We start from the raw sequence: 24,760 nt of genomic DNA, 5'->3' as shown, positions 1-24,760 counted from the left end.
CTGTCCAGACCTGTGGCACCTCTCTGAGCCAGCCAGCAAAACGACACCCTGCTCACCCCGCTGACCCGTAGGCCACAATCCTGAGGCTTCTGCGTCCCTACCATGGGAACGCTGGTCATTTGTTGAGGCCCCTGCCAAGGAGACCTATTCCGCCCAGCCAGGCTGGGTGCCTGGGCCGCTGGGAGGGGTCTGGGTGGCCTTCAGGGCCACGTCCTGGGAGCGAGGCCTCCGGGAACCACAGCACCCCTCGGGAGGGGCTTACTGCAAGGCCTGGGTTGGACGAGTTGGGCCTGCAGACCCCTCCCCAGCTCCTGTCAAGCTCGCCCCCCACCCCACCCCATGACCCACACACAGGCCTTTGCAGGGGCTCCTCCCGGCTCCTTCAAGGCTCTGTTCTAAGATCACCTCCTCCGAGCTGCCTCCGGACAGCCTCCACCCCGTTACAACGTCTCTGTCACAACCTCAAACCCGGATTGTCTTTCCTCCATGCTAGGCTTGGGGTGGGGGGCCTCCGAGGGGTCGGTCCGGGGCTTCGGGTTCGTCCTCGGGCTGCGGCGCTGCGGGGGTGAGGCCGTGGCATTGGGGTGGCGGCCGAGGTGGGAGGCTACAGAGGCCTGCCGGCCAGAAATAGAGGACACTGGGAATCAAGCCGCCACCCGCGCCCCTCGGGCCCCCAGCTTTGCGGAGAGGGCTCCCTCCAGCTCCGAGCCCCCTCCCACGCGGAGCCGCGCTGCGAGGCGGGGGCGGGGCCTTGTGGCGCTGACGTCACCCAGCCTATAAAGAGGCTGGGGCGTCCCAGCCGGCTTTGTGGATCGCTGCGGAGGGTGCGCGCGGGCCCGCGGTCGCGGAACAAAGAAATCGCGAGCTGCCGCGGGGACCCACCACCGACCTCCCGGGCCGCGCCGGGGCCCGCCGCCCGCCTCCACCATGACTGCCAACGGCACGACCGAGGCGGTGCAGATCCAGTTCGGCCTCATCAACTGCGGCAACAAGTACCTGACGGCCGAGGCGTTCGGGTTCAAGGTGAACGCATCGGCCAGCAGCCTGAAGAAGAAGCAGATCTGGACGCTGGAGCAGCCGCCCGACGAAGCGGGCAGCGCGGCCGTATGCCTGCGCAGCCACCTGGGCCGCTACCTGGCGGCAGATAAGGATGGCAACGTGACCTGCGAGCGCGAGGTGCCTGGCGCCGACTGCCGCTTCCTGATCGTGGCGCACGACGACGGCCGCTGGTCGCTGCAGTCCGAGGCGCACCGGCGCTACTTCGGAGGCACGGAGGACCGCCTGTCGTGCTTCGCGCAGACCGTGTCGCCGGCCGAGAAGTGGAGCGTGCACATCGCCATGCACCCGCAGGTCAACATCTACAGTCTGACCCGCAAGCGCTACGCACACCTGAGCGCGAGGCCGGCGGACGAGATCGCGGTGGACCGCGACGTGCCCTGGGGCGTCGACTCGCTCATCACGCTGGCCTTCCAGGACCAGCGCTACAGCGTGCAGACCTCCGACCACCGCTTCCTGCGCCACGACGGGCGCCTGGTGGCGCGCCCCGAGCCCGCCACGGGCTACACGCTCGAATTCCGCTCCGGCAAGGTGGCCTTCCGCGACTGCGAAGGCCGCTACCTGGCGCCGTCCGGGCCCAGCGGCACGCTCAAGGCCGGCAAGGCCACCAAGGTGGGCAAGGACGAGCTCTTCGCCCTGGAGCAGAGCTGCGCCCAGGTCGTGCTGCAGGCCGCCAACGAGAGGAACGTGTCCACGCGCCAGGGTGAGTGGGGACGCCGCCCCCGCCTCCCCGGTCTGTGCACAAAGCGCACCCCACCCCCAGCCTTCCAGCCTCCCGCCCTTTCTCGTCCCGGGCGCCGCTGCAGTTCCCAGCGGCGCCCCCGCTAGACACGAAGGCCGCCCAGTCCCGCCGCGCTCCAGTCCGGAGGAGGGGGCGAGGGGTGGGGCTTTGCCCACCTTTGGGCGCCGCGGCAGAACCCCCACCACGTTGGGTTTGGGGATCCTAGGACCCGCGTATGCGCCGCCCTAGGTGCCACTTCGACCCCCCTGCCCACTCTGGGTTCTTCCCACACTCGCTGATCCCTCTCGGATCGGCTGTTTCTTCGAGCCCCTCCCCCGTCAGCAGGCCTTTTGCACCAGGGCGGAGGCGAGGGTCGCAACAAGTCCCGGGCGCGCCCCCAAACTCCAGGGGCCGCCTTTCGAGGGCGGGAGGGAAGGCTTTGATCTCTGCGGGGTGCGCTCCACCTCCCCGCCCTCCAGGCCTTTCTCCACCTCTTGCTGTCAGGAGTGGCTGGCCTCTGCTGGGGAGGGGGCCCCCGAGTGTCTGCCCTTCCCCCCAGCCCCTCCTCCCGCTTCTGCCCTCGCTCGAGGCCGCGGCCTTTGTGAACAGGGGGGCGGGTTCCTCGACTGGGCCCTCCCTCACCCCCTTTGTCCAGCTCGGTCTCTGCAGATGGGAAAACCAGATGCGGCGGGGCGGGTGGGGAGAGGAATCATATTTCCGCGGGTCCCCCTGCTGAGGACCCCCATTCACGTCGTCCCGAACCTAGCGCTTGGGTCCGGAGCCTCACTCCTCACGCCCGGGACCCTGGACGGCGTGGCGCGGATGACTCCCTGCCAGGCACCCCGCCCTGCACCGGTGGCGCGTCCCCGGGCTGGTGCGCACTGCCCCGCGGGCGTCGGAGGGCGGCCTCAGCAAGGAGCCGGATCCCTCGGGAAGCCCCCTGCCCTCGAGTGAACCCGCCCGGAGGCTCGGGCCTAGAACAATTAGCTGCAGCCCGTCGTGTCCTCTCCCGGGCCTCCCGCTGGTCTAGCCATTTCCTAGCCAGAAGTGAGCCTCGCTCTTTCCCTCCTCAGATTCCCTCCCCCCCTCCGCCCCCACCCCCGTCGGCTTCTCTTCCTTCTGGCGGCCCCTCCCCTCCTTTGGAGGCGAAGGCAGTTGATTCCTGGCAGCCAGAGGCCCCACTGCGCGGACCTGTGGGGTCTTGCTCCCCCGGATGGGAAAGCGGACCCCCGCCTCCGGAGATAGCTGGATGGGAGCCCAGAGTGGCCCCCTCCTGACGGGGCTCCTGTCACAGTGGTGGTGATTTTGTGCTTGAGTTTGTTGATGGGCATGGGCAGAGGGCTTCTTTCTCACAGATGGGTGGGTTCGGGCCCAGAGAGGTGAAGCCATGTGCCCCAGGTCACACAGCTGGGAAGCAGCGTGCAGAACTGGGCCTTTTGGACTCGGGTGGGCTCTTATCCAGGCCCCCTGATGCCTCTCCACCTCTGGGGCCCACGTGGGCCTCCCCTTCTGTTCTCACACAGTACTGGGTGGTGTGGAGTGGGGCTCCTCCCCTGTTCTGCGGACATTGAGCCCTTGCCAAGTGAGACACGCTGAGGCCTAGGTGGCGAACAAGTGGGCATGTCCCAGGCCCTTCTCTGGTGGGGCTGGTGTTCTCCCTGGGACATGATCAATATCCCAGGGGTGTCAAGCCAAGGCCTGGGGTCCAGGAAGTACATCGGGGTTGCACATGAGGTGGGGGGAGGTCCCTTCCTGAGGCAGACGCTTGGGCTGACCTGAAGGATGACTAGAAGGTAGCATGAATCAGTGTGTGGACTGGCTGCAGCTTGTGCAAAGGCCCTGAGGCAGGAAGGAGCAGAACGCCCAGATTAAACTCAAGGGTGTTTTTGGCAGCCACTCTCAAGCCTGGACGCACGCCCGCTCCTCTCTAGTAAAGCTCGCTGGGGGTTTATGATGTGATTCAGGCTGATGGGGCAGGAATAGCCGGAAATTGAGCCAAGAGAGGGGTGTTGGCTCATCTGTGAGTTTAGGGGGACGTGGAACTGGGGGAGGGGGCTTTGGGAGCTGATGTTGGGGCTCCATAGGCTTCAGATCTTGGGGTCTTCACCTCATTCTCACGTTAGCTGGCCCAGGTCTTCCTGGTGGGGTGGAGAACGACCAAAGGACCCCGAGCTGGCACCAGGCGGGTGTGCATCTGCTGAAGCCATTTTGGACGGGCCTGCGTGGCAAGGAGGCGGCTTCCGACACGCTGTGGGGAACCGCTGGGAAACTCCAGCCAGGAAGGAGGAGCATCCTGGGCTGGGGGGACGTGACTCATCCCCGCAGGCCTGCACTGGCTGGCCTGGTGGGGGTGGGGTGCGCTCTGCTGAAGCTGCAGCCTGCTCTCCTGCCTCAGTTTCCCATCTGTGCAGGGCTGGCTCCAGGGCACGTTTTCAGCCAGGCTTCATTTCCAGGAGGAGTCCATCAGAGCCACCTGAAGAGCCTGGGTTGGCCACCTGGGAGTGGGGTCCCGGTGTCTGAGAGCCGGTGTGAGAAGCAGAGGGCACGCGGCCATCCCAGGTCCCGGGAAGTGGTGTGGCTGTGACCACAGTGAGGACGCGGCTTGGGCAAGGGTGGGGGGTGGCAGGGGCACTGAGGGGCAGCGCTTCCCCTTCCTTGGGAAGCTCACCTGCCCCGGGGTCCAGCCAGACCCTGGGCAGAGCTGCGGCCCTCGCAGCCTCTTTGCACCTGGCCAGCTGTGCCCGGGGGGCTGCACACTCAGGAAGCTCCCTGTCCCAGCCACTCAAAGGCCAGGCTGGCAGGCTGAGGAAAGGCCGGTCAAGCTGGGCTTTGCAGGATGGGTAAGAGTTCTTCCTATGAGGCGGGGCATTTCTGGCCCAGGGAAAGGCTTTTGTGAGGGTGGAGGAGGGACTTGAAGGGGTCAGGGAGTGGCGAGAGTGACTGGCCACGGGCTTCCAGACCCCTCCCCTAAACTGAATGAGGGTAGGGGGAGTTTGGGAACTGCTAGGGCTGAGGGGGATGGGGACCGAGCAAACCATGATGGGGGGGATAGGCAGGGGTCTCAGGTGCTTCTCTGGGGCTCTCTGGGGGAAGGGGGGATGGGCCCGTGGGCTCCACTGAGCCTCCTGTGGGCCGGTGACTCAGGTTTTCTGTGCTGCTGTTGAAAAGAAAAATCCCAAAGAAAATGCTGTTTCCATAGTTACCCAGCTCTAATTAGAGACTCCAAGGCCAAGAGGGGCCTCTCCTGTCTGGGCCTGGCCTTGGAGCCAGGAGGAGCCTTGCTGGGTGGTGGGGGCAACTCCCCTTACCCCACCCCTTCCTGTTGGGACTAGAAGTCCTGGTGTCTCGGCAGCACCAGGCACCCAAATCCCCTCAGCTTCCAGGCAGGATGGAGAGACTGGGCCCTATCGGCGGGCAGAGAGAGACGCTGAGGCTGAGTGAGAGGGAGGTATTGTTGGCCCAAGGGTGCCACCTGGCCTCCACTGTGGGACCCTGGCTGGCCTGGGCCTTTCTGTCACACCCGTCCCAGTCCTGCCACAGCCAGGCTCGTGGGGTCTGAGCAAGGGAGCTGATGGTGGCTGTTATGGCCCCTGGGCACTGCGGAGCCTCCCTTTGTTCCTCGGAGGAAGTGGATGCTGGTGATGCTCCCTGGCTCCCGCCCACGTGCGCCCGCCCGCGGGCAGCCAGCTCAGTAACCAGAGCCCGCTGAGCTGGTGAGCGCCCTGTTTCCGTGCTGGGCTGGTGAGGCTGTGGAGAGGTTTGACCTCTGTTCCAGGTCCCTTCCCTGCCCCCTTTGGTCTCTTTCTGAGGAGTCCCCTCTGGCTTTTCTGTGGCTGGGGTGCACCAGAGGGGCTCTCCCTCTTGTCTGTGCCCCCCTTTCCCTGGGCCAGACCACCACGCACACACCCGGCAGGTTGTGCCACTTGGTGGGCTGGTGGCTGCAGGGTGGGTTTTGGCAGAGCGGGGTGTGGCTCCTCTGCAGCTGTGGGGGAGGGGCAGGTGGGCCAGTGTGCTGGGTGAGGTCTGAGCAAGGAGGGGATCCCAGCCCCCAGCTCTGCTCTTCGGTCCATTCTGGGTGGTGGCTTGGTGCTCACCAGGCCCAGCCCCTGCTGACCCTGTCCTGACTCAGTGCTGCCCTGGGCCGTGAGAGTCGATCCAGCTCGCTGTCCCTGACATTGGGGCGGGGCCTGGGGCCTGGTTCAGGGCCCTGGGAGACCCACAGAGGCCATAGCCGCTAGTCCGTAGAGAGGAGGGAGGGCTGGGGGGGCCTGAGTGTGTCCACCTCCTTCCTGAGAGCCACCAGGGCACTTGCTTTCTCTGCGTGACCTTGGGCAAGGACACCACCTCCCTGCCTCAGTCTCTGCGAAGTGGGAGTAAAGGTCCCCACCCCTTGGTACTGAGGTGGGGACATGTCACTGGGTTAAGAAGGGGCTGACACCTTTCAGGCCCTCAGAGTGGTGGCTGAGAACCAGGATGGGCCCTAGGGCGGGTCTGACCCGGCTCTGCTGCCCTCAGCTCCTCCTCTGAAGGGACATTGACACCACCATCAGGGTCACAACTTCCTAAAGGCATCAAGGTCCAAACAGTGACCCTCGGGCAGGCCCCCGCCCAGCAGCCAGCGCTCTGCACAGCCATTCTTTGGCTGTGGGTCTGAGAACCCAGGGCGCTGGGGGGCATGAATTAATTGGTTCTGTTGGGACAAAGATGCCAGGTCCAGGTTTTCGCTGGAGGCTGCAACCTGGTATGCAAAACGATGCAGATCATATGCAAATCCAGACACGCAGGGAGGATAATGTCCTCAGAAGCGGCAGCCCCAGTGCTGTCCAGGGTGCGCGGCTTGGGCAGGTGTGTGGCTTCGTGTCTGGACTGCTACGAGCTGCCCAAATTCCCTGGGCGAGCCTGCGCTCCCTCTCAGCTCTCGTTCTGCAAGCCTGACACCCGCGCGGGAGCCACACTCTGCCACGTCCCCACCCCTCCCTGTGGTCCTGGGTTTGGCTGTAGTCAGACCAACTCCCTGACATCAGGGCGTCTCATCTCGAAATGCTTCGGTCTGTATCTCTAAAAAAAGGTGGCCGTTTTCTAACATAACCACAACATGACTAACAACAATTAACCCTTCATATCTAACCCCGGGCCACGGGACGATTTCCTCTACTGTCTCTACAGTGTCTTCCTGCAGCTGGTGTGTTGGAAGGTGTCAGTTCTTTCGTCAGGGAAAGTAATGTGGACCCAGATGAGCTGCTTTGCTCCTGGGGGGGCCCCCGCCTGTCCTGGGGTCTGTCCTCTGCTCTGCAGGCCCGAGCTTGTTGGTGTGAGGGGACAGGGCCAGGTACCAGCTGGAGGCTCTCCCCCCCCAGGTATGGACCTGTCGGCCAATCAGGACGAAGAGACTGACCAGGAGACTTTCCAGCTGGAGATCGACCGCGACACCAAAAAGTGCGCCTTCCGCACCCACACGGGGAGGTACTGGATGCTGACGACCACTGGGGGTGTGCAATCCACCGCCTCCACCAAGTAAGTGCCCCACGTCCGCCGGTCACTCCCCTCCCCTGGGGCTGGGGCCTGGGGGCTCCACCTGACTCTGTCCCATCACGCCCAGGAATGCCAGCTGCTACTTCGACATCGAGTGGCGTGATCGGCGGGTCACACTGCGTGCGTCCAATGGCAAGTTTGTGACGGCCAAGAAGAACGGGCAGCTGGCCGCCTCGGTGGAGACAGCAGGTAGCCGCCTGTGGGTGCCCCCCTCAACGAGATCTGCTTTCCTGAAGTCTAACCATGCTGGGGCCACTCACCAAGGCCCCCTGTTGCCCACCCTGTGCTGGGCATCCCCACATTGTCCCCACCCAGTCTCAGCCCAGGGCTGGCATGCTATGTGGCCCCAGGGCCCCGCTCTCTCTCTCTGAGTCATAGTCTGGGTGTCCCAGCTCACGGCCCCTCCCCTTTCTGGGACAGGGGACACGGAGCTCTTCCTCATGAAGCTGATCAACCGTCCCATCATCGTGTTCCGTGGGGAGCATGGCTTCATCGGCTGCCGCAAGGTCACGGGCACCCTGGACGCCAACCGCTCCAGCTATGACGTCTTCCAGCTTGAGTTCAATGACGGCGCCTACAACATCAAAGGCAGGTTCTCCTGAGTGTGGTTGCTGGGAGGGACCCCCTGCCCTGCGTGGCCCTGGCTGTGGGGCTCAGCCTGGCCTCCCTCTGACTTGGCTTCTGCCATCCCAAACCCCAGGGGAACAGATGTCCTGAGGCCACCAGGGGCTCTGGACTGGGAGCAGCCCCTTCCCCACTTGTCTGTATAGGAGGGAGACTTCCCAGCCCACCCCATACTGAGCTAGAGCAGATGGGGAGTCAGGGATCTGGAAAGGGGGCAGGGAGTGGCCCCCATCCAGGACGGGTGGGTGGGAGGTTTGGGTGGGCCTAACTGCCCTCGCCCCCCTTCCGGAAGCCGTGATTATAGGGTGGGGAACAGGGTCTGACGGGCTCGCCCCCCACCCCCCCCAGACTCTACTGGCAAGTACTGGATGGTGGGCAGTGACTCCTTGGTCACCAGCAGCAGTGACACCCCCGTCGACTTCTTCTTCGAGTTCTGCGACTACAACAAGGTGGCCATCAAGGTGGGCGGGCGCTACCTGAAGGGAGACCACGCGGGGGTCCTGAAGGCCTGCGCTGAGACCGTCGACCCTGCCACGCTGTGGGAGTACTAGTCCCTGCCACCCTGCCGCTCCCCGCCCCCAACCCGCCCTGACCCCTCCTGCTAATCCTCCTCCAGGTGGGTGCTGCCGAGGGTGGTGTGCCCCTTGCCTTTCAAACTGGAAACCCAGAGAAAACAGTGTCCCTACCTGTCGCCTGTGTGGCCTCGCCCCGGGTGGGTCAGCGGCTGTGGCCTGGTCCTCAGGTGGACTGTGGCCCTCTGCCCTCTCCTCTGCTGTGGGCGAGGCTGGCACACCTTTCTTCTGACCTCAGATGACTCTGAGCCTTATTTCCCCAAGCGGCCGACGAACAGGGGGCCTGGGTGTGGGGGCTGTAACTGGAATCTCCTGCCCCCCTTCCCCAGCTGAGATCCCCCAGGTTCCCAGGACCCGGGCACTTGGCCCAAGCCCTTCGGTGGCCCCTGTCCTGGAGCGCCAGCCCTGCATCGAGAGGAAAGCCGTACAGGCAGGGGGCTGAGACTAGAGTGCCCAATACCCGTCCCCTTTGCCCGGAGTAGGCCTGCAACTGCACGTCCCCTGTGGTCTGGGGCCCTGCTCCTGTCTCTGTCGTTCACCCTGGCCTGACTGGAAGCAGAAAATAACCAAATCAGTATTTTTTTTAAAGAAATGTTATTGTTGAAGGCGGCTCAGGCAAGCCTGGGTATAGCCATGAGTGGTCCTCAAGGGTCTTGGGGGAGGGTCTTGGGACAGCATCCCAGGCCTGGGTGCCCTCTGCTCACCAGTGGTGGGCAGGCAGGGCGCCACCCCGAATGCGGAATCTGCTACCACCGGCCCAGGGGCTCTCACGGGCCCCTCCCACCTGCCCACCTTCCTGGCCTGTGTTCCCACCTGGTGGTGCTGCGCCCCTCACTGCCTCCAGCCGGCGTGGTCGGTGCTCCTTGTCGGACTGGACTCTGGGTTTCGGGGTGGGATGAAGCAGGGAGTCACCCTCAGCTGGGAGCCTGTGAGGAGCCACCCTGCCCCTGCCCCCGGCTCCCAGCAGCCCCTGCCAGCCCCTCCCCCCACCTTGGTTCGCCCCACCATGCATCTCACTCTGGGTGTCTTGGTCTTTTATTTTTTGTAAGTGTCATTTGTATAACTCCAAATGCCCATGATAGTAGCTTCGGACTGGAAAAAGCAAAATAAAATAACAGAAATCCAGCACCGAGGCCGGCCTGTGTGTGTCTTTGGGGTGAAGGTGGCAGGGAGGGCCTGGCCCAGGGCTCTGAGGGCTGGTCTGAGCAGCCAGGACGCCTCCCGAAACAGAGGAGGGCCTTGCAAAGGTGTGGCATCCCATGTGGTGGGGGCATTGCCGCTCCAGGGAGGGGAGGGGGCCGTCTCCAATGTTCGGGGCCTGAGCGGGAGGCACTTGGGGTGGGCCTGCGCCTGCTTGTTTAGGGGGCAGAGAGAGACCAAGCTGACAGCAGACCAGGAGAGCACACCCTCCTGGTGCTCTGGGTGGGAGGCATTTCCCCCCTGCAGACAAGAAGTGCAGGGAGTCAGCAGCTGTGCAGGAAACTTGGGTCCAGCAGTGGGGACTCCAGGCAGGTTGGCAGGCTCTGGGCTGGCCCTTTGGCTTCAGTGGTCCCTCATTCGCACCCCCCCCCACCAGCATCCCTGGGTGAGGGAGCTGGGTTCCCAATTTACAGAGGATCAGAGCAGCAAGACAACCTTGTGGGTGGAGCAGGGTGCCACCTGGGTGTCCAACAAGGTGGTGACTGAGAACGGACTGAGAGGTACAGGTTGGATGCAGGGCAGTGGGGGCTCCACCAGGGAGCAGTCAGCAGACGAGCTGATTGGCTGCTGCTGATGAAACTGAGATACCTGTGCTGTGATTGGTGGTGCCTGGGGGGTAGTCTTGAGATTGACAAGGGCAGATGGGGGGCTATAAAGGGATGGTGGGCATCTGGCAGTGTCCTGGCCAGTGCAACACCCGTCAAAGCCAGGCTGGAAGCCAGAAGGCTCAGTGACGTGGAAGGAACAGCTGAATGTCTCAGACCTGAGGGTGGGGGATGCACTGGAAAGGGTTTGTCCAGGGAGGGGGTCCCCAGTCGGGCAGTTGCACAACCTGTGTGGTGAGAAGCTTGAGCAAAGGTGACAATGCTCACTGGTTGCCGGTTTCATGAAACATTGTATAATTGTAGGAAGAAAGCACGCTGAAGGAAATGTGTAAATACATTATCAGCACCGCCCTGGCCCAGTAGCTCAGGGGTTAGAGTGTCTCCCTGCTAAGCCGAAGTTGTGGGTTTGAGGCCCATCAGGGTCCACACCAGCACTCACCGATGAATGCACAGAGAGGTGCAACAGCAAGTCGATGTTTCTCTCTCTCAAATCGATAAGGGGAAAAAACCATTGTCATTAGTTACCTTTGCATCACGAAACACTTTTTTTCTTTGCGCTAGCGTTTTGAAGTTTTTTCTATTTTGAAACATTTATAACTGGCCAATGTGTATATATAAAAAGAGATACTTTTAAGGATGGAAAACAAAAAGTTTGGACGGCACAACCACAAATGCCCCTGACCTGGAAGCAGCTCTCTCTGAAGAAAGGTGTGTCGATACAGGCAACGCCTCCCTGAGGTCAGATTCCAGAGGAAGAGCCCTCGACCAGCAGAGACTGACCAGCGGAGACTGACCGTGGGTGCAAGGCCATGCCCATGAGGGGCGGAGTGCAGCTCAGGGCTCTCCCCTGAGACCAGGAGAGAAATCTGGCTGAAGTCTCCGATAGCCCTGCCCCATCCTCGACTCCTGGCTCCACTGCTGCAGACTGGTCCAGAAGCACACAGGGCGTGCACAGAGGTGTGGGTGGTGTTCGGAAGCATCTGGATCTTCCTTAGCAGGGAATGCCTGAATGACGTGTGGCAAAGCTAACAAAGAAATCTCACAGAAGGCATAAAAGGGTTGGATTAGAGCTATGATAGAGCCACAGACCTGGAGAGCACCCCAGAAGGGAAAGGAAGAGAGCGAGCTGCAGGGGAAGCTACAGCATCCCTTTTGCAATAGCAAGGGCGCCCCAGTGCAGGTCTTCGCGCTGCCACATGCCAGCAGCTGTGTGTGACTCCCGGTACCCGGAGGGAAATAAAGATGGTAGCAGATGAGGAAAATAGGCATTACTTATCTACTTCTTGTTAACCTAAAGATAAAAAGGCCTTTCAAAGTGAGAGGCAACAAGCCTTAATTTGACTACAATGAGAATAGCTATTCAAGAATCATTAGTTCAGGCAGAAGCCCAAAGAGTGTTCCAATGAGGAGACAAAAGGAAGGGGTACTCACGAGAAGGAGGGGAAGGAGAACAGGTCCATCCACAGAAGGAAGGCCTTTCTACTGGTGCAGGTAATGCGACACAGCGATGTTAACCGTAACTGTTTTAAATTTCGGTCATTGGTCAAGCAGTCGTTATTTGCTTTCCAGTTATCTTTGCAGACAGTTTTTTGGGATGGACACCACATCGCCCTAGGCCCAGTGCAGGGATCATTTTGCTCTTTTCAAAATTCCAAAGACTTGAGGCCGAGGCCAAGCAAGGCCGCTCCTCTGGGGCCGCAGCTCCAGCTCCGTGTTGTGGTGGTTCCGTTTGTTATTGTTCTCATTACTGAAGCTGCAGAAAGTCTATGGTATCGCTGCCAATATGCAAAATACGTACGCCCCAGGCACAGGAGCAACGGCTGGACATGGGTAATTTTAAAAACAGCAACCCATTCAGAAGGTGGGAATGCGGGCACTCTTATCTTGGATGTACTGTGGGGCACGTTTGGGGGCTGTTGCGTAGCTGTAGCTGCTTGGAACCGTGCTGCTCCACCTACGTGTGGGTAGTTTTCTATTGACCCTCTCAGCTCCAAACTGAGTGTTTCCAGGGTGAACTGGTGGTTGGGAAGCTGGGTATGCCAGGGATGACGGGAGCTACTTGTGTGCTTATGGCAGCTGGTGCCCCCTTATCCCACTGATCAAGGGTCAGATGTACTTTAAAAAATAAAAAAGATTTTATTTTGGGGTAGGAGGGAGAAAGGAAGAGAAACTTTGATGTGCGAGAGAAACATCGATCAGTTACCTCTCCTGTGCCCCCAACTGGGAAGCTGGCTTGCGACCCAGGCATGAGCTCTGACTGGGAATCCAACCAGTGACCCTGTGGCTTGCCAATCCAGAATCACCCCAGCCAGGGCAGCTGTACTTTTTACAGACATACCCCCTCCAAAAAAAAATTCACTCAAGAAAAACTTGCAAAAAGCAGGAGAGGGTAGCCTTGCGTTTCATTAAAATTTTTAGCTTGGTTTGAGCCCAGGTACTGTGGCCCACCAGGATGCCCTCCAGGACTTGGGGCCAACTCCCACAGGTAGATCCTGGTACCCAGTAGGAGGTGCTCTGATGGGGCTGCTGGCTGGGGGTAGTAGGCAGGGAAGAGGGTGGGCCTGAGGAAGGAGGCCCTCGAGTGGTAGGGCAGGGCACTGCGCTTCGCTCCTCTGTCCAGCCGCTCGGCTCAGTTCTGCACTCAGCTCTGTTCTCCCACCTCTGTCTCTGGGTCTTAGGTGAGGTTTCTTCCATTCAGACCCGACCTTCAGGGAGGCGGGGGTTGAGCTTCTGCAAGTTGCTCTCCGAGGCGAATCTGCTGTAGAGGCCTGAAAGAGGGACTGACCACAATTTCCCAAAGGGGACTCTGTGCCAAAAAGCCATTTGTGCCCAATCTGGACCCTGGTTGGCATCACAAGCAGGGCTGGCTTAAGGGATCACGCATTTCACACCCACACAGGGAGGTGGGAACACCTTTCCCGAGCAGGCTGCTACATTGGGATCAAATCCTGCCGTGCTGAGTGATGTTCAGATCCAATCACCAGGGAATCGGGCCAGTCTGTGCAGCCTGCAGCTTCATGGGGGTAGCAGAGCCTGCCTGCTACGTGGAGAAACGAAACCAGAGGGCGCAGAGTGCACAAACATTTATTTACAAAAATGTCCAAGGTACATATGATACAGGCTTTTTACACACAGTAGTTAAAACAATTGTTTTATGAACTTTTACTACCAGAAAGAAAAAACTTAATCATTTTTGCCATTTTTATACAAAGTGACAGGTATGCACTTAAAAAGTTTTACAATTGTCTAAGTGCAAATACTAGATTCCTCTGTCCAGTTTTAAGGCAAGTGGAATGGGACTGTTGCGGGCCAGTGTCCTGCTCTGGGGAGCGAGCACTTGCCCTGAGGGGAAGGTGCCAGGCACCGCCGGGACTCCTGCTACCCCCACCCCCCACCCCCCACGCTGACCTCTGTGGGATTGCTGTCATTGGCAACTTGCGGCTCAGTGCTGGCTTGTCAGGTAACTACGGTCCCATCTTGCTCCCAAACCCCATCACTAGTATGGCTGCTTCTGGAGGAGCCCATGTCTCAGTCCTGCCTCTGAGACACTGAGGTGCCTAGTGGGTCATACAGGGTCAGAACTCATGGCAGTGACTGTCCTACATCTGGTGGGCAGAATGTTTGGGACCAGGTACCGGCAGAAATGCCTCCTGAGCAGCCCCGTGCCTAGAAACAGCCTGCAATGTCCACAAAGGACAAGTCCTCGGACTGGCCTTGGGGGAAACCATTATTCCAGTTCTTTGCATGCCAGGTCCTAGGGGAATTCCTGGATGGCAGCGACAGGGGCCTGCCACCTGCCGGAGGCCCTCCAAGGGGCCACATAACCTGAGCTGTGGGGAAGAGGTGGGATGACCTGCTCAGGCCTAGGAGGCCAGGGTGAGTGGCCACTAGCGGGGCAGGACATGCCTGCAGTCACCCTCCCCATCTGGTGGAATAACTGTCGGCAGCTGACGGCTCTCAGAGACCCTCCCTGGGGGAAACACAGGGAACATGCTTCAAAGGTACTTGTTGCTGCCATTGAGGCTGGCAGTGAGGAGCAGGTGGCCCCTGGGGAGACGCTGCAGGCAGTGCAAACCCAGAGGCCTGTCCGCACGGGCCCCACCCCACGCCCAGATGACCGTCTGCCTGCAAAGGGCACCACTACAGGAAAGGCAGTGAGGCGCAACTCAGCAGGTTTACCGTATTTTAATTCTTTAAATACTTCTAAGAAGCTGACAGCAGTGGGTGACCAAACAGTGACTCGTGGTCCCAAAAGCAGTGAGCAGGCTGGGAGGCGCAGGCCTCTGGCGGTGGGAGCAGGAGCCCTGTCGGGGACAGGCTTTGGCTCACTGTCCTCTGTGGGTGTGCTCTGAGCTCCTGGGAACCTCGCGGACCTCAGAGCCACAGCAACAGAAACAGGCCAACCCGGGGAGAGAGAGGCGCAGTCCCAGCAGAGGCCTCTGCTCTGCAGCCCAGTGGGGCGTGACTCCACAAAGTGGGGGCCAGGGCTGGGGCTAGACAGGAAATGAGAACTTGGCAGGGACCCCACACAACTCAACCTTGAGAAAGGCAGCTGCCGGGCCTGCAGAGCACCTGGCAGGGCAGCTCGTTGGGTGGGGGGCATCCACTGCCCCCACCAACCTTAGGGGAGCTGGTCATTGCCAGGTTGGTGACAGAGGAGGCTCCGCAGTAACTGGGCTGCCTGGGAGCGCCACCAGGCCCGCCAGAGCTACCTGACTTGGGAGCACACTGGACTTTTCAGAGACGGAGCGGCAGCCCAGTGGGCTGTGGAGAACCGGTGAACCCAAGTGAGTAAACAGCAAATACCTTAGACAAATCAGAACAGAACCCACAGCATTGAGATGGTCTCCTCTGAGTGGGCCAGGAGGGCAGCAGACCCTGAACTGTCACCAAGGTGTCCTGCACATGGGGGACACGTCTGTTGCCTTCCCACCCTGAGTGGTGCTCTTGGGCCTGTGGCAACGGCTCTGCCCTCTTTGCCGGGACCAGCGGCTGGGCTGGGAGCAGCAGGGTGCCACCCTGGGAGGCCCTCGGGCACCAGAGTAGCTGCAGGCCCGGCTGTGGCGGCGCTCCCGCCTCACTGCTCTCTCCAAACGGCACCATTTGTCACTTCAGCTTTATTAGGGATCGGACAGTGCTGTGGTAACGGCACAGCTCAGGCGTCAGAAGCGATGGCGCGGCTGGGGACCAAAGTGCATGGGCAGGTTGTGCTCTAGGGGCAGGTGGACGGGGGCAAACTCATAGTTGACCCGAATGTTGGGCAAAGGAGGCACGTAGGGTGCTGGGATGGGACCCATGTTGAGAGGGAAATTGTTGAATACAGGCCGGACCGGCGGCAGGGGGAAGGGCGGGTGCACGAAGGCGTAGGGGGGGATCTGCGGCTGGTGCAAGTTCTGTGGGACAGGTCTTGGCAGGGTTTCGATCCTCTGGACTTTCTCTGGAGGCTTCTCCAAGGGGGGCCCGATGCGCTTGAAGGTGTTCTCTGGGAAGGAGAGAGGGTTTATTAGAGAGAACAGTGAAAGCCGACCATACCCAGGTCTGGTTCTGCCCCTGGGGACATACCCTGACACAGGTCCCGCCTGCCCTCGGGCTGGAGCTAGGAACCAGGAGGAGGAAGAGGCGAGGCCAGGAACCTGTGACTGTGCGTACACAGGAAGGCTGGCCGGGCCACAGTGAGGCCCCTTAAAGCACCAACACCCCCACCCGTCACTAAGGACAAAATCATTCTTCTATCCGAGTGTGACACCCCATGGTGACCACCTTGGAAGGTGGGGGACTGATCCAGTTCAGAACAGGCCGAGCTTCTGAGACTCCCCTTCAAAGCCAGGGCCTGGATGGCCACCCGCAGAAATGCCACTTCGTTCTTTTGTGGCGCAGGGTGGGCCTGCTGTTTTCTAGTCTGGTTAGGCTGCTACTTGCTTCCTAAGCTGAAAGGTACCCCTTGGCACCTTCCTGCCGTGAGGAGACACTAAACCAGTACCTAAGCTTCCCGGCCTTTCCCGCAGGGGCAGGACATGCTGCACATCCACACCACCTGAGGGCCTGCGCTCCCTGGGTGGTCCCTGTGAGGGGTGGGAGGAGCACTTGCCTCCATTCTTTCTTTTCTGTTCCTCTTCAGCCTCCTTCTGGATTTCCTCAATCAGCTTCTCATCATCTTCCTAGAAGAACAAGATGATAAACAAGCTGGCTCTCAGCCGGCCGCATGCAGTGGGGAGGCCCCACCGGGATACTGGGGACGCCAGCTTGCTGCTGGCCAGCACTGGGGAGAAGCCAAAAACCCGCTGCTGACCAGCAGGGTCTTGGGCCTGCACTCCACTCATTCCCAGTTCCCTGAGAACCTCCTTCCTTCCTCACTGAGGGGGTCCCAGGAGGAAGCCCCTCTGAAAGGCTGGAACGAAGTCACAGGGTTTGTGATGGCAGGTGGGCTTCTAGGCATTGGGCCGAGACCCTGCTTTGCTCACTCAGCTGTAGGGTGAGCAGAGGGAGAACCTCTCTTGCAGCTCCAAGGGGCACATGGAGAACCCGAGGGTTTGGGAAGCGGGTGAGTCTGGGGCAGGCAGGGCCCGACGAATCCTGAGCTTATAGACTCTGAGCACAAAGCTTGTTTGTGTGGAGCCCAGCCAACTTGCTGGACAAATGTCCACTGAGGCCCACTGAGCCCCGAAGCTGGCCTTTAGCTCCTCGATGATGGTGGGCTGTAGAAGCAGCAGTACGCTGCCAGCACAACAGCGACCGGGGCCAGGCTAGTGCACAGGAGGGAGGCGGAACTGTCTGAGAAGAGATGTAGCACTCCCACCTCCCAAACGCGACACCTGGTGGGCCTGCTAACTGGCACCTCAAATGTGGAGTATTCCAGACTGGGGACAGGAGCCAATGAGGGGCTCTGGGCGCCGGCAGATGCGTGGGCTTCACCAGGGGGGTGGCTCTGGGGGCAGCACCGGGAAAGCAGGGTACCAGGTCCGTGTAGTTCCCACATCTCCACCTACCCTGGGCACCGTGGGGACAGCACTGGGCTGCTGGCTGGGACGACCACTCCAACCACGCCTGCCCCGTGCTACGTGCTAAGTTCTGCCATGGCTCAGCGGCCTAGTACAGAGGCTTCTCGATGATCTGGAATCTTGAAAACCCCCAAGATGCACGTCTCTGCTGGCTGATGGCAGGACTGCTGCAGCACAGCGTGGATGTGGGTGTGGAGGCTGTGGGAGGAGGCCTTGCCTTTTGGGGGTGGGGCTCGGTGAGGAGGAGAGGGCACTGCAGCCGAACCTGAACGCGTCTGCAGCACCGATGCAAGCTGAGTGACAGGCAGGCCTGGCCTGTTTTTGAGGGTCTTCCAGCTGCTTCTCCAGGAGTTAAAAGCAGCCAAGCTAGAAGAACGGGGAGGGGCAGTGGTGCCCACTGTGAGGGCAGCAGGGCACAAGCAAGTTTCAGTACTTCGAGAGCCTGCTCGTGGCCAGGTGTGCTCTGGGCGGAACACATCAGCGCCACATCTGGACTTTTCCTGCTGACCTGAGGCTCTGCCTGTGTGCTGACACCCACGGAACTTCTCAGATGGGAACGGAGGGACACAGAGGGGAGTGCAGGAGCCAGAAAGGACCCCTGAAATTCTTTGGACCAGAGGAGAGTGTGGCAGTCCCATCGTGGAGCTGAGCAATGGACAGTTTGACTATTTACTTAACATGCTATTAATGTCACAGCCAAGACGGCAACCTGTGATTCCATCACACAGTTGTGAGCCCTCGGGCTTCCGGAGGCACGACCCCCTCTGTCAGCGTGTGTTGGATGCCTGCTGTGCTGGGCACTGCCCTGAGTCTGCTGGTGAAGCCTCTGATCAACAATGAAGCTGATGGACGGGCGAGCAGCCACCGCACAGAGGAACCATGTTACGTGTATCATCTGTACTGCGGGCAGCAGCGTGGCCCCGGTAACTTCACTTCTATTCTCCAGGCCTCAGATGCCACCTGATGGTCCAGACTCAATGGCCTCAAGGTCTCAAGGATTCTTTCCAACTCTGACATTGGGAAATTCTTACCACACACCCAAGTCTTCTTCAGCCTCCCCTGGCCAGGTGTTGTGAGCGAGGCAAGGGGAAGAGGAGAGACAACAAAGACTAGGATCCCATCACCCACCTGAGAAGCTGCTAAGTGCTTGTGCGCACCAGAGCGCCATGTGTTCAGGAGGAATCCCGATGGGTGTCCCGTCCAGCCCCCAGGTGATACATAAAAATGCTTAACAACAACAACAAAAAATCCAAGACGCGGTCACCTGGCTTCCTTGCAAACACTCCACAAGAGGGACTTACTGCTCTACAGTGCATTCACTGAGCCCACAGACACAAAAGGCTGCAGGAGCTCAGAATGTGGTGGGCAGCCTGGAGGGCTGTGTGTGCGTGTCAAGATAAAGCCTACCCATTGTCTAGATTAGGAGCTGGCAAACCTCTTTAGTTTGGTGCCAGCGGCAGGCCTAGAAAAAAGATAAACAAAAACAAAAAGGACATTGATCAGGATGGAAAAGTGGGAGCGCAGTGGCCTACGCCTCTCAAAGACTAACCTGGGGCAAGTTCCTGAACACCCGATCTCAGCACCTCATCTGCACAGACTGTCACATGGGCTGACGGAACGCGAGTGTGGGAGGGGCGCGGCAGGAAGCAGGCGCTCACTGCTCAGGGAGGAAAGTCGAACAAGGCAGCACAGGGCTTACTTAGACAGGGAAGTTTCAAGAAAAAGCGGCACATCACTTCTCGGCCTTTCAGCTAAGTTCTAGCGAAGAGAAAGTGATACAGGTTGGGAGATGACCCCAACATTTCTCTCAATGGCTTTTTTTAACTCCTCACCCAACAACATACTTATCAATTTTAGAGAGAGAGGAAGGGAGGGGAGAGGGAGGGAGGGAGGGAAACATTGATGGGACAGAGGAAGATCGACTGGCTGCCTCTCACACATGCCCCATCCAGGGACTGAAGCTGCAACCCGGGCATGTGCCCTGACCCACAATTGAACCTGTAACCTTCCAGTTTACGGGACGACGCTCCAATGAGCCACACTGGTCAGGACTCAGTGGCTTTTTTATGGTACAAGTGACAGGTTTCCTGACTCTGGTTATTTTTAAGTTATCATTATTAGTACCTCACCTTCACCATTATCACCACCTTGTCCCTATTTCTACCACATCACCTAAGTGTGCTCATGCCCAGCAGTCCCCAGAGGGAGGCTCAAGGCCTCTGATGGCACAGAAGGTATCTTGGAAATCACCCATTCCAACTTCCTTTACAGCACGGAAAACAGAGGTCCCAGAGAAAGCGAGGTGTTCAATGTTATGGCTGGCTGGTGGAGGGGGTGGCAAATGCTTTAGACCACTCTACAGCGCCACTCAAATAGTTTTCCTGGACAGAATCCAAAGACAAATCCGTGAAGGTTCCCCTGCCCCGCGCTTGATCTGACTGCGAAGTCTGAAGGGCGTGTGCACCCTTTCCTTCAGGGGGCAGCACTGGCCCTGACTGGTGTGGCTCAGCGGCTGGGTGTTGTCCTGTGAACTGAAAGGTCACATGTTCAATCCTGGTCAGGACACATGCCTGGATTGTGGGCCAGGTCCCCTGTTGGGGGTGTTCAAGAGGCAACTGATCCATGTTTCCCTTTCTTTTCCCTCCCTTCCCCTCTCTCTAAAAACAAAGTCTTAAAAAAAAAAAAAAAAAAAAAAGGCACGCTGAGCACCTGGGATGCACCAGGCCCTGCCAGGCTGGCTGCACAGGGGAGAGTAAGGCAGACTGGTCTCTCCCCTTCTGGAGCTCCTGGTTTTGCACTGGGATCAGTTTTAGTGGCCAGTCTACACAGTCTGCCAGGATAAAGGAAGAATGAGGCCTGAGAGGCTTCCCTGTGGGTAGAAGATTCCAGGTCTTCTATCACACTGTGGAGAGGGTGGGTGGGCAGGGCACCTGCCTGTTATCAATGCTAAGTTTTCTGTTATAAATCCAAATGCTCCTGGTAGAAGCTCAGCGCCAAGTAAGCGCAGAGTTAGCAATCCCTTGGGTGGGTCTGAGGCCCTTGCAGAGAGGCACGTGTGAGTGGAGCTTCCCGACGGGGAGCCACCAGCTTCTGGGGCACAGGGCGGCTGGGCACGCCCGCTGGCAGGAACTCTTCTTGGAGCCCCAGTCCTTCACCTTCTGAAGAGTCAGCTGAAGCTTGTTCCTTCCTTCCTCTGATCGCTCCTGATCTGGCGAGTGGACTCAAGACCGTTTGTCCTTAAGCCCTGCCCTCCCCCCCTGCAGGCAGTGCCCTTAGAGTCTGAATTCCGTCTGTATTTCAGCAGAAAATGTCAGTGCTCAGCTGTTTTGAGCAGTGATTGTTACCATAAATAATGAGTAAATTGTCAGGTACACCTAGAATATGGGTCAGGAGTTTCAGTTTTCAACTTTCTCCAGCTGGTTGGAGCCACAGGACACTCGCTGTGTTTAGAAACTAAGATCTAAAACACTGCATAATAGATATGTATTTGTGGTTACAGTCTAGCCAAATACGTTAGCCTCTAAAGGGAAGATTCCTTACTTCCTCTGGGGTGGGGTGCAAGTTCCTTTCACAAGCAGTTTCCCTTAAGCATTTTACATTCCTCAAGTAAAGAGTGAAGGCAGGTTGAACTGTAAACTTCAAAAATGGAAGTTTTATATATATTTTACCACAATTTATAAAATTAATGTAAAAAAAAGAGTGAGGCCCTGGCTGGTGTGGCTCAGTGGACTGAGCGCTGGCCTGTGAGCCGAGGGGTCGCCTGCACGCGAGAAGAACCAACCAGTGTTTCTCCCCCTTTCTCACTCCCTGTCTTCCCCTCTCTCTAAAGAGTGAAGGCAAGTGTATGGTTATTTTGAGATAAAATGCAACACTGGCCCCTCATCAGAACACTTCTTGGGTTCGGGGCTGAGGGACAGAGGGGGCAACAGAAGCCCTCCTGGAGGTGAGCTCCCTCAGGACACGTGCTAGGCACCCCAACCGTCACCGCTCACAGTGAACAAGGACACTCGAGAAAAAGGTTCGTCCTTCTGCAGATCTAGGACGAGCTGGCTGCTGGGAATGGGGAACAATGGGAGGAAAGAGGATGTCCTGAGGGCAGTGCGGGCGGCTCAGAGGATGAACTGCCCTCCTGCCCTCCTGCAGGGCTGAGTCCCTCACAGGAAACCAGGTGTGCGGGGCTCCGTGCCAGCTCTTACTCTAAGCACCTCACATAAGAGTCATCTCCGGAGCCACCCCGGAGTTAGGGACTATTAATCAATCCCCACAGCACAGAAGAGGAGGAAGCCTGAGGCCCTGTGAGGCTCGAACCCAGGACACCCGTCTCAGAGCCCGAGCTCCTCACCACAGGACGACAGGCTCCTGAGCCACAGCTTCTGGAGGGGCCCAGGGACCGACCCTGCCGGCACAGCCCCACCCTCTCTCTGTCAGAGGTGACTATTTTTAGGTCCTGCTTTGTTCTAGAAAGAGTGCATCTTACCATTCGCAAAACACAAGAGGGTTCTTTCTCTCTGGAATGAGCGGAACTCTGAAATCTCCTTTCTCCACTATACACGGAATAGGGCAAAACAAAATAGCTCCACTCAAGGAGACAGCCGGCCAGTGCAGCAGAGAAGGGGGCGCGCCCCTGCAGAGTTTGAGGGAATTCTTATTCTCTGGGGTCAGCTCACCTAGAAGTTTATGTGCCATCCCTGAGATGACCCAGGCAAAGCTCTCTGGCCTCCCTGGCACTTGGCCTCAGATATGAAGCCAGCAGACTCTTCTGACCCAGTGGGAGCCAGGAGCTCGGGAGCCCAGAAACCTCAGGGGCAGGCTGGGCTCCATCCGCTAACAGCCCTAGTGAAAGTTCACCACCCCCATCCCAACCCAGCACAACTCTCCCTGGCCTTCAGGACACCCAGTAGGTCTCAATGAGTCCTCTTCTGTGCCCTCTTTCTGGCCCCTCCTAACCTCAGTGAAAACTTGCCAGCAGATCTGCAGAACGTGCATGTAAGCAAGGCTAGGTTGAGATGGGAGGGGGCGGTCACTGGTGAGTGATCAAGATGTCCCAAGACGGGTGGGTCTCAAAAGACTGACTGTAACAAAACACCAGGTGCAGTAGAAGTGAGCCATCCACGTCACTCTGAGAAGGCCAGGGGAACCACGACAGGAACACGTGCAGCCCCTACCGGGAGCCAGTGCACAGGACAAAGGATTAAAGCAGAACAGGGCATGCAGTCTCACCGCCCAGCAAATCTAGACGGCGCTTTAAATAAAGAACAGAGCAGGTTGCATCTTAACAGGGGGAAGGCTTTATTTCCTTCCTTTCCCTGAATTCCTGAGCTCAGCAGGATGCAGAAAGTGCTGGCCCGACTCTGGCACGCCTGCTTCACGCTCCCTGGGGAGGCGGGTGGGGGAATATGGTGGTGGGGGGAGCAGGAGTAGATGGTAGGGCCTGGCCTCACCAAGCAGGGACTCAGCGTGCAGGCGCTGGCAGGAAGTGAGGTAGAATACACCAGAGGTTCTAATAATAATAAAAACCTGCCACAAACTCCAATCCCTTGTCTCTCAACAAGGAAGCCTGCAGCTCTACCAGGGCTGCAAGGTCTAGACCAGGGAACAAAAAGGCAGAGAAAACGAGCCCTGGCTGGTGTGGCTCAGTGGACTGAGGGCCAGCCTGTAAAGCAAAGTGTTTCAGGTTCGATTCCCAGTCAGGACACAGGCCTGGGTTACCAGCCAGGTCCCCAGTAGGGGTCGCGTGACAGGCAATCACACACTGATGTTTCTTTCCCTCTCTCCCGCCCTTCCCCTCTAAAAATAAAGTAAAATAAAACTTAAAAAAAACACCACCACCACCCCAAAAACCAAAAAACGCAAGTGGTCCACCGGGAGAAAGCATGTTCCTCCAATTGAGTATTAACAATGACTGCCAGCCAGGCTGAAGGCGCCGGAGACAGACGTTCAGCCCTTGGCACAGGGCAGTCTTGCTATAGCTTTCAACAGTCCTTCTGAGCCTGTTTTCTTCAACATTTCTGTTACCAGGGCTGGCTGCCTGCCTGCCTGCCGTCCGTCCAGCCTCCTGTGACCAAGGAGAAAGGATGGGTGACTTTTCTTCTTCATTTAACTTTTTCTCCCCTTAAAAAGGTGACTGGGAATTGCAGGTTAACTGCTGCTTCCCCCGCGCAGTACTGGGGGCGGGGCGGGGCTGGGGTCCAGGTCATGTGCGGCCGCAGCTGTTGTTAATAAACTTGCAATGATTTCATAAGAGGCTTCCAAAGAGCTGAGGATTTAGTTTCAAATTATTCCCAGATCGGCTGCAGATCTCGGAGCCACACCAGACCCTAACCCCCGGCTCCAGCTGTCCCCCTGCAACAGGAAATTGCAGGGAGGAGGGTGAAGCACAGCCTCGAGGGACACATGCTGTGCAGCTGGGGTCTGGACACTGTGCTGGGGAGCTGGGGAGGAGCGAAGGCCCGAGGCTCTGGGCTGACTTCTGCAGCTATCTCCTCCGGCACAGAGGCCCAGCCCCCAAACACCTTTGCATCTAGAACTCCCCTGCAGGGACCTGGAGGCAGCCTGGAGTGTGGCCATGTTTTGACTCCTTTCAGGGTCAAGTGCTCAGTCTGGGGCCTGCTGGCATTTGCTGAAGACAACACACATCCACGTGCCAAGTGTACCGGACTGAGCCACGCTGCTGTCCTCCTCGGTCAAATCCTCCACCAGGGACCTGTCAGTCTGAAGCTGCTGGACCCGCTTTGTACCATCTACAACTTGCTCGACAGGGAAGAGTCCTGGGAGGGTCCCACCCCCAAGAAGGCCCCCTGTGGGAGAGCGCCTGTAACTGGGGCCTCTCACTCCAGGGTGTGGGACTTCAGAGTGGAAGGAGCCGTCTTCTGGTCCAAGACCTGGGCTCACATCCGGGTTTTACTATGAGACCCGAATGTCATTTTCCCATCTGCACAACAGGAAAGTGGTCCCACCCTCACGTTGGAAAGGAAACAATGGTATTTAAACAGTGACGAGAAAGAAAATGTCGTGGCCAATTGTGGGAGCTGGGGGAGGGGTAACATGGGGGCTCACTGTACTCTATTTTTTCTCTTGTAGAAAGTAACATTTAAAAAGTTGAGGAAAAAAGTGCTGAAGCCACAAATTAGTTACCGACCTGACTTCTGGGCTATCTGTCCCTGGGGTGGGTTTCCAGCTTTTCCTCAGCAGTCCTCCCCGAGACACCCCGCCACTTGCCTACCATCAGGGAGACCTGCACACGGGGTGGCCCGGGGAGAGCTGGAGCCACTGAGGGGAGGAGGCAGGCGGGTGGCTTGTTCAGGTGCTGGGAACAAATGACCTGAGCTGGAAACCCACACTCCTGTTAACTGACCACCATCTTCAGCAAATTTCCTCACCTGTGGAACGGGATGACACACCCGCTTTAGGGCACTGTCACAGAATGAAATATACGAACACATGTGGCTGGCT

General features: G+C 58.7%; 2 protein-coding genes across 5 annotated transcripts in view; one reads left to right on the top strand and one right to left on the bottom strand.

Annotated features, from left to right (window-relative positions):
* The first annotated feature begins 807 nt into the window (after positions 1-807).
* Positions 808-9,626, top strand: FSCN1 (fascin actin-bundling protein 1). Its single transcript, XM_024576939.4, has 5 exons — positions 808-1,759; positions 7,135-7,291; positions 7,377-7,498; positions 7,730-7,897; positions 8,282-9,626. The coding sequence occupies exons 1-5, from the start codon at positions 928-930 to the stop codon at positions 8,482-8,484; spliced, it is 1,482 nt and encodes a 493-aa protein (XP_024432707.1). The 5' UTR covers positions 808-927; the 3' UTR covers positions 8,485-9,626.
* A 3,751-nt stretch (positions 9,627-13,377) lies between these two features.
* RNF216 (ring finger protein 216) overlaps positions 13,378-24,760 on the bottom strand; it is a 106,870-nt gene continuing 95,487 nt past the window's right edge. For all 4 annotated transcript variants that reach the window (XM_024577037.3, XM_024577042.3, XM_045185172.2 and 1 more), the window contains 2 exons: positions 16,399-16,468; positions 13,378-15,792 (listed from right to left, as the gene is read on the bottom strand). In XM_024577037.3, coding sequence (XP_024432805.1) covers positions 15,473-15,792; positions 16,399-16,468 — 390 coding nt within the window. In that variant the 3' untranslated portion in view covers positions 13,378-15,472. The remainder of the gene's footprint in view (positions 15,793-16,398; positions 16,469-24,760) is intronic.

This window comes from Desmodus rotundus, chromosome 6, assembly GCF_022682495.2.
Source record: "Desmodus rotundus isolate HL8 chromosome 6, HLdesRot8A.1, whole genome shotgun sequence".
Classification (NCBI taxonomy): Eukaryota; Metazoa; Chordata; class Mammalia; order Chiroptera; family Phyllostomidae; genus Desmodus; species Desmodus rotundus.
The sequence above is the reverse complement of the archived record's forward strand: the minus strand, read 5'-3'. Positions and strand labels throughout refer to the sequence as shown.

Excerpts from the sequence above, each read along its gene's own strand:
- FSCN1 (XM_024576939.4), top strand. The coding sequence starts at position 928 with ATGACTGCCAACGGCACGACCGAGGCGGTGCAGATCCAGTTCGGCCTC. Across the intron at positions 1,760-7,134 it reads GAACGTGTCCACGCGCCAGG|GTATGGACCTGTCGGCCAAT; the intron begins GTGAGTGGGGAC and ends CTCCCCCCCCAG. Across the intron at positions 7,292-7,376 it reads CAATCCACCGCCTCCACCAA|GAATGCCAGCTGCTACTTCG; the intron begins GTAAGTGCCCCA and ends CATCACGCCCAG.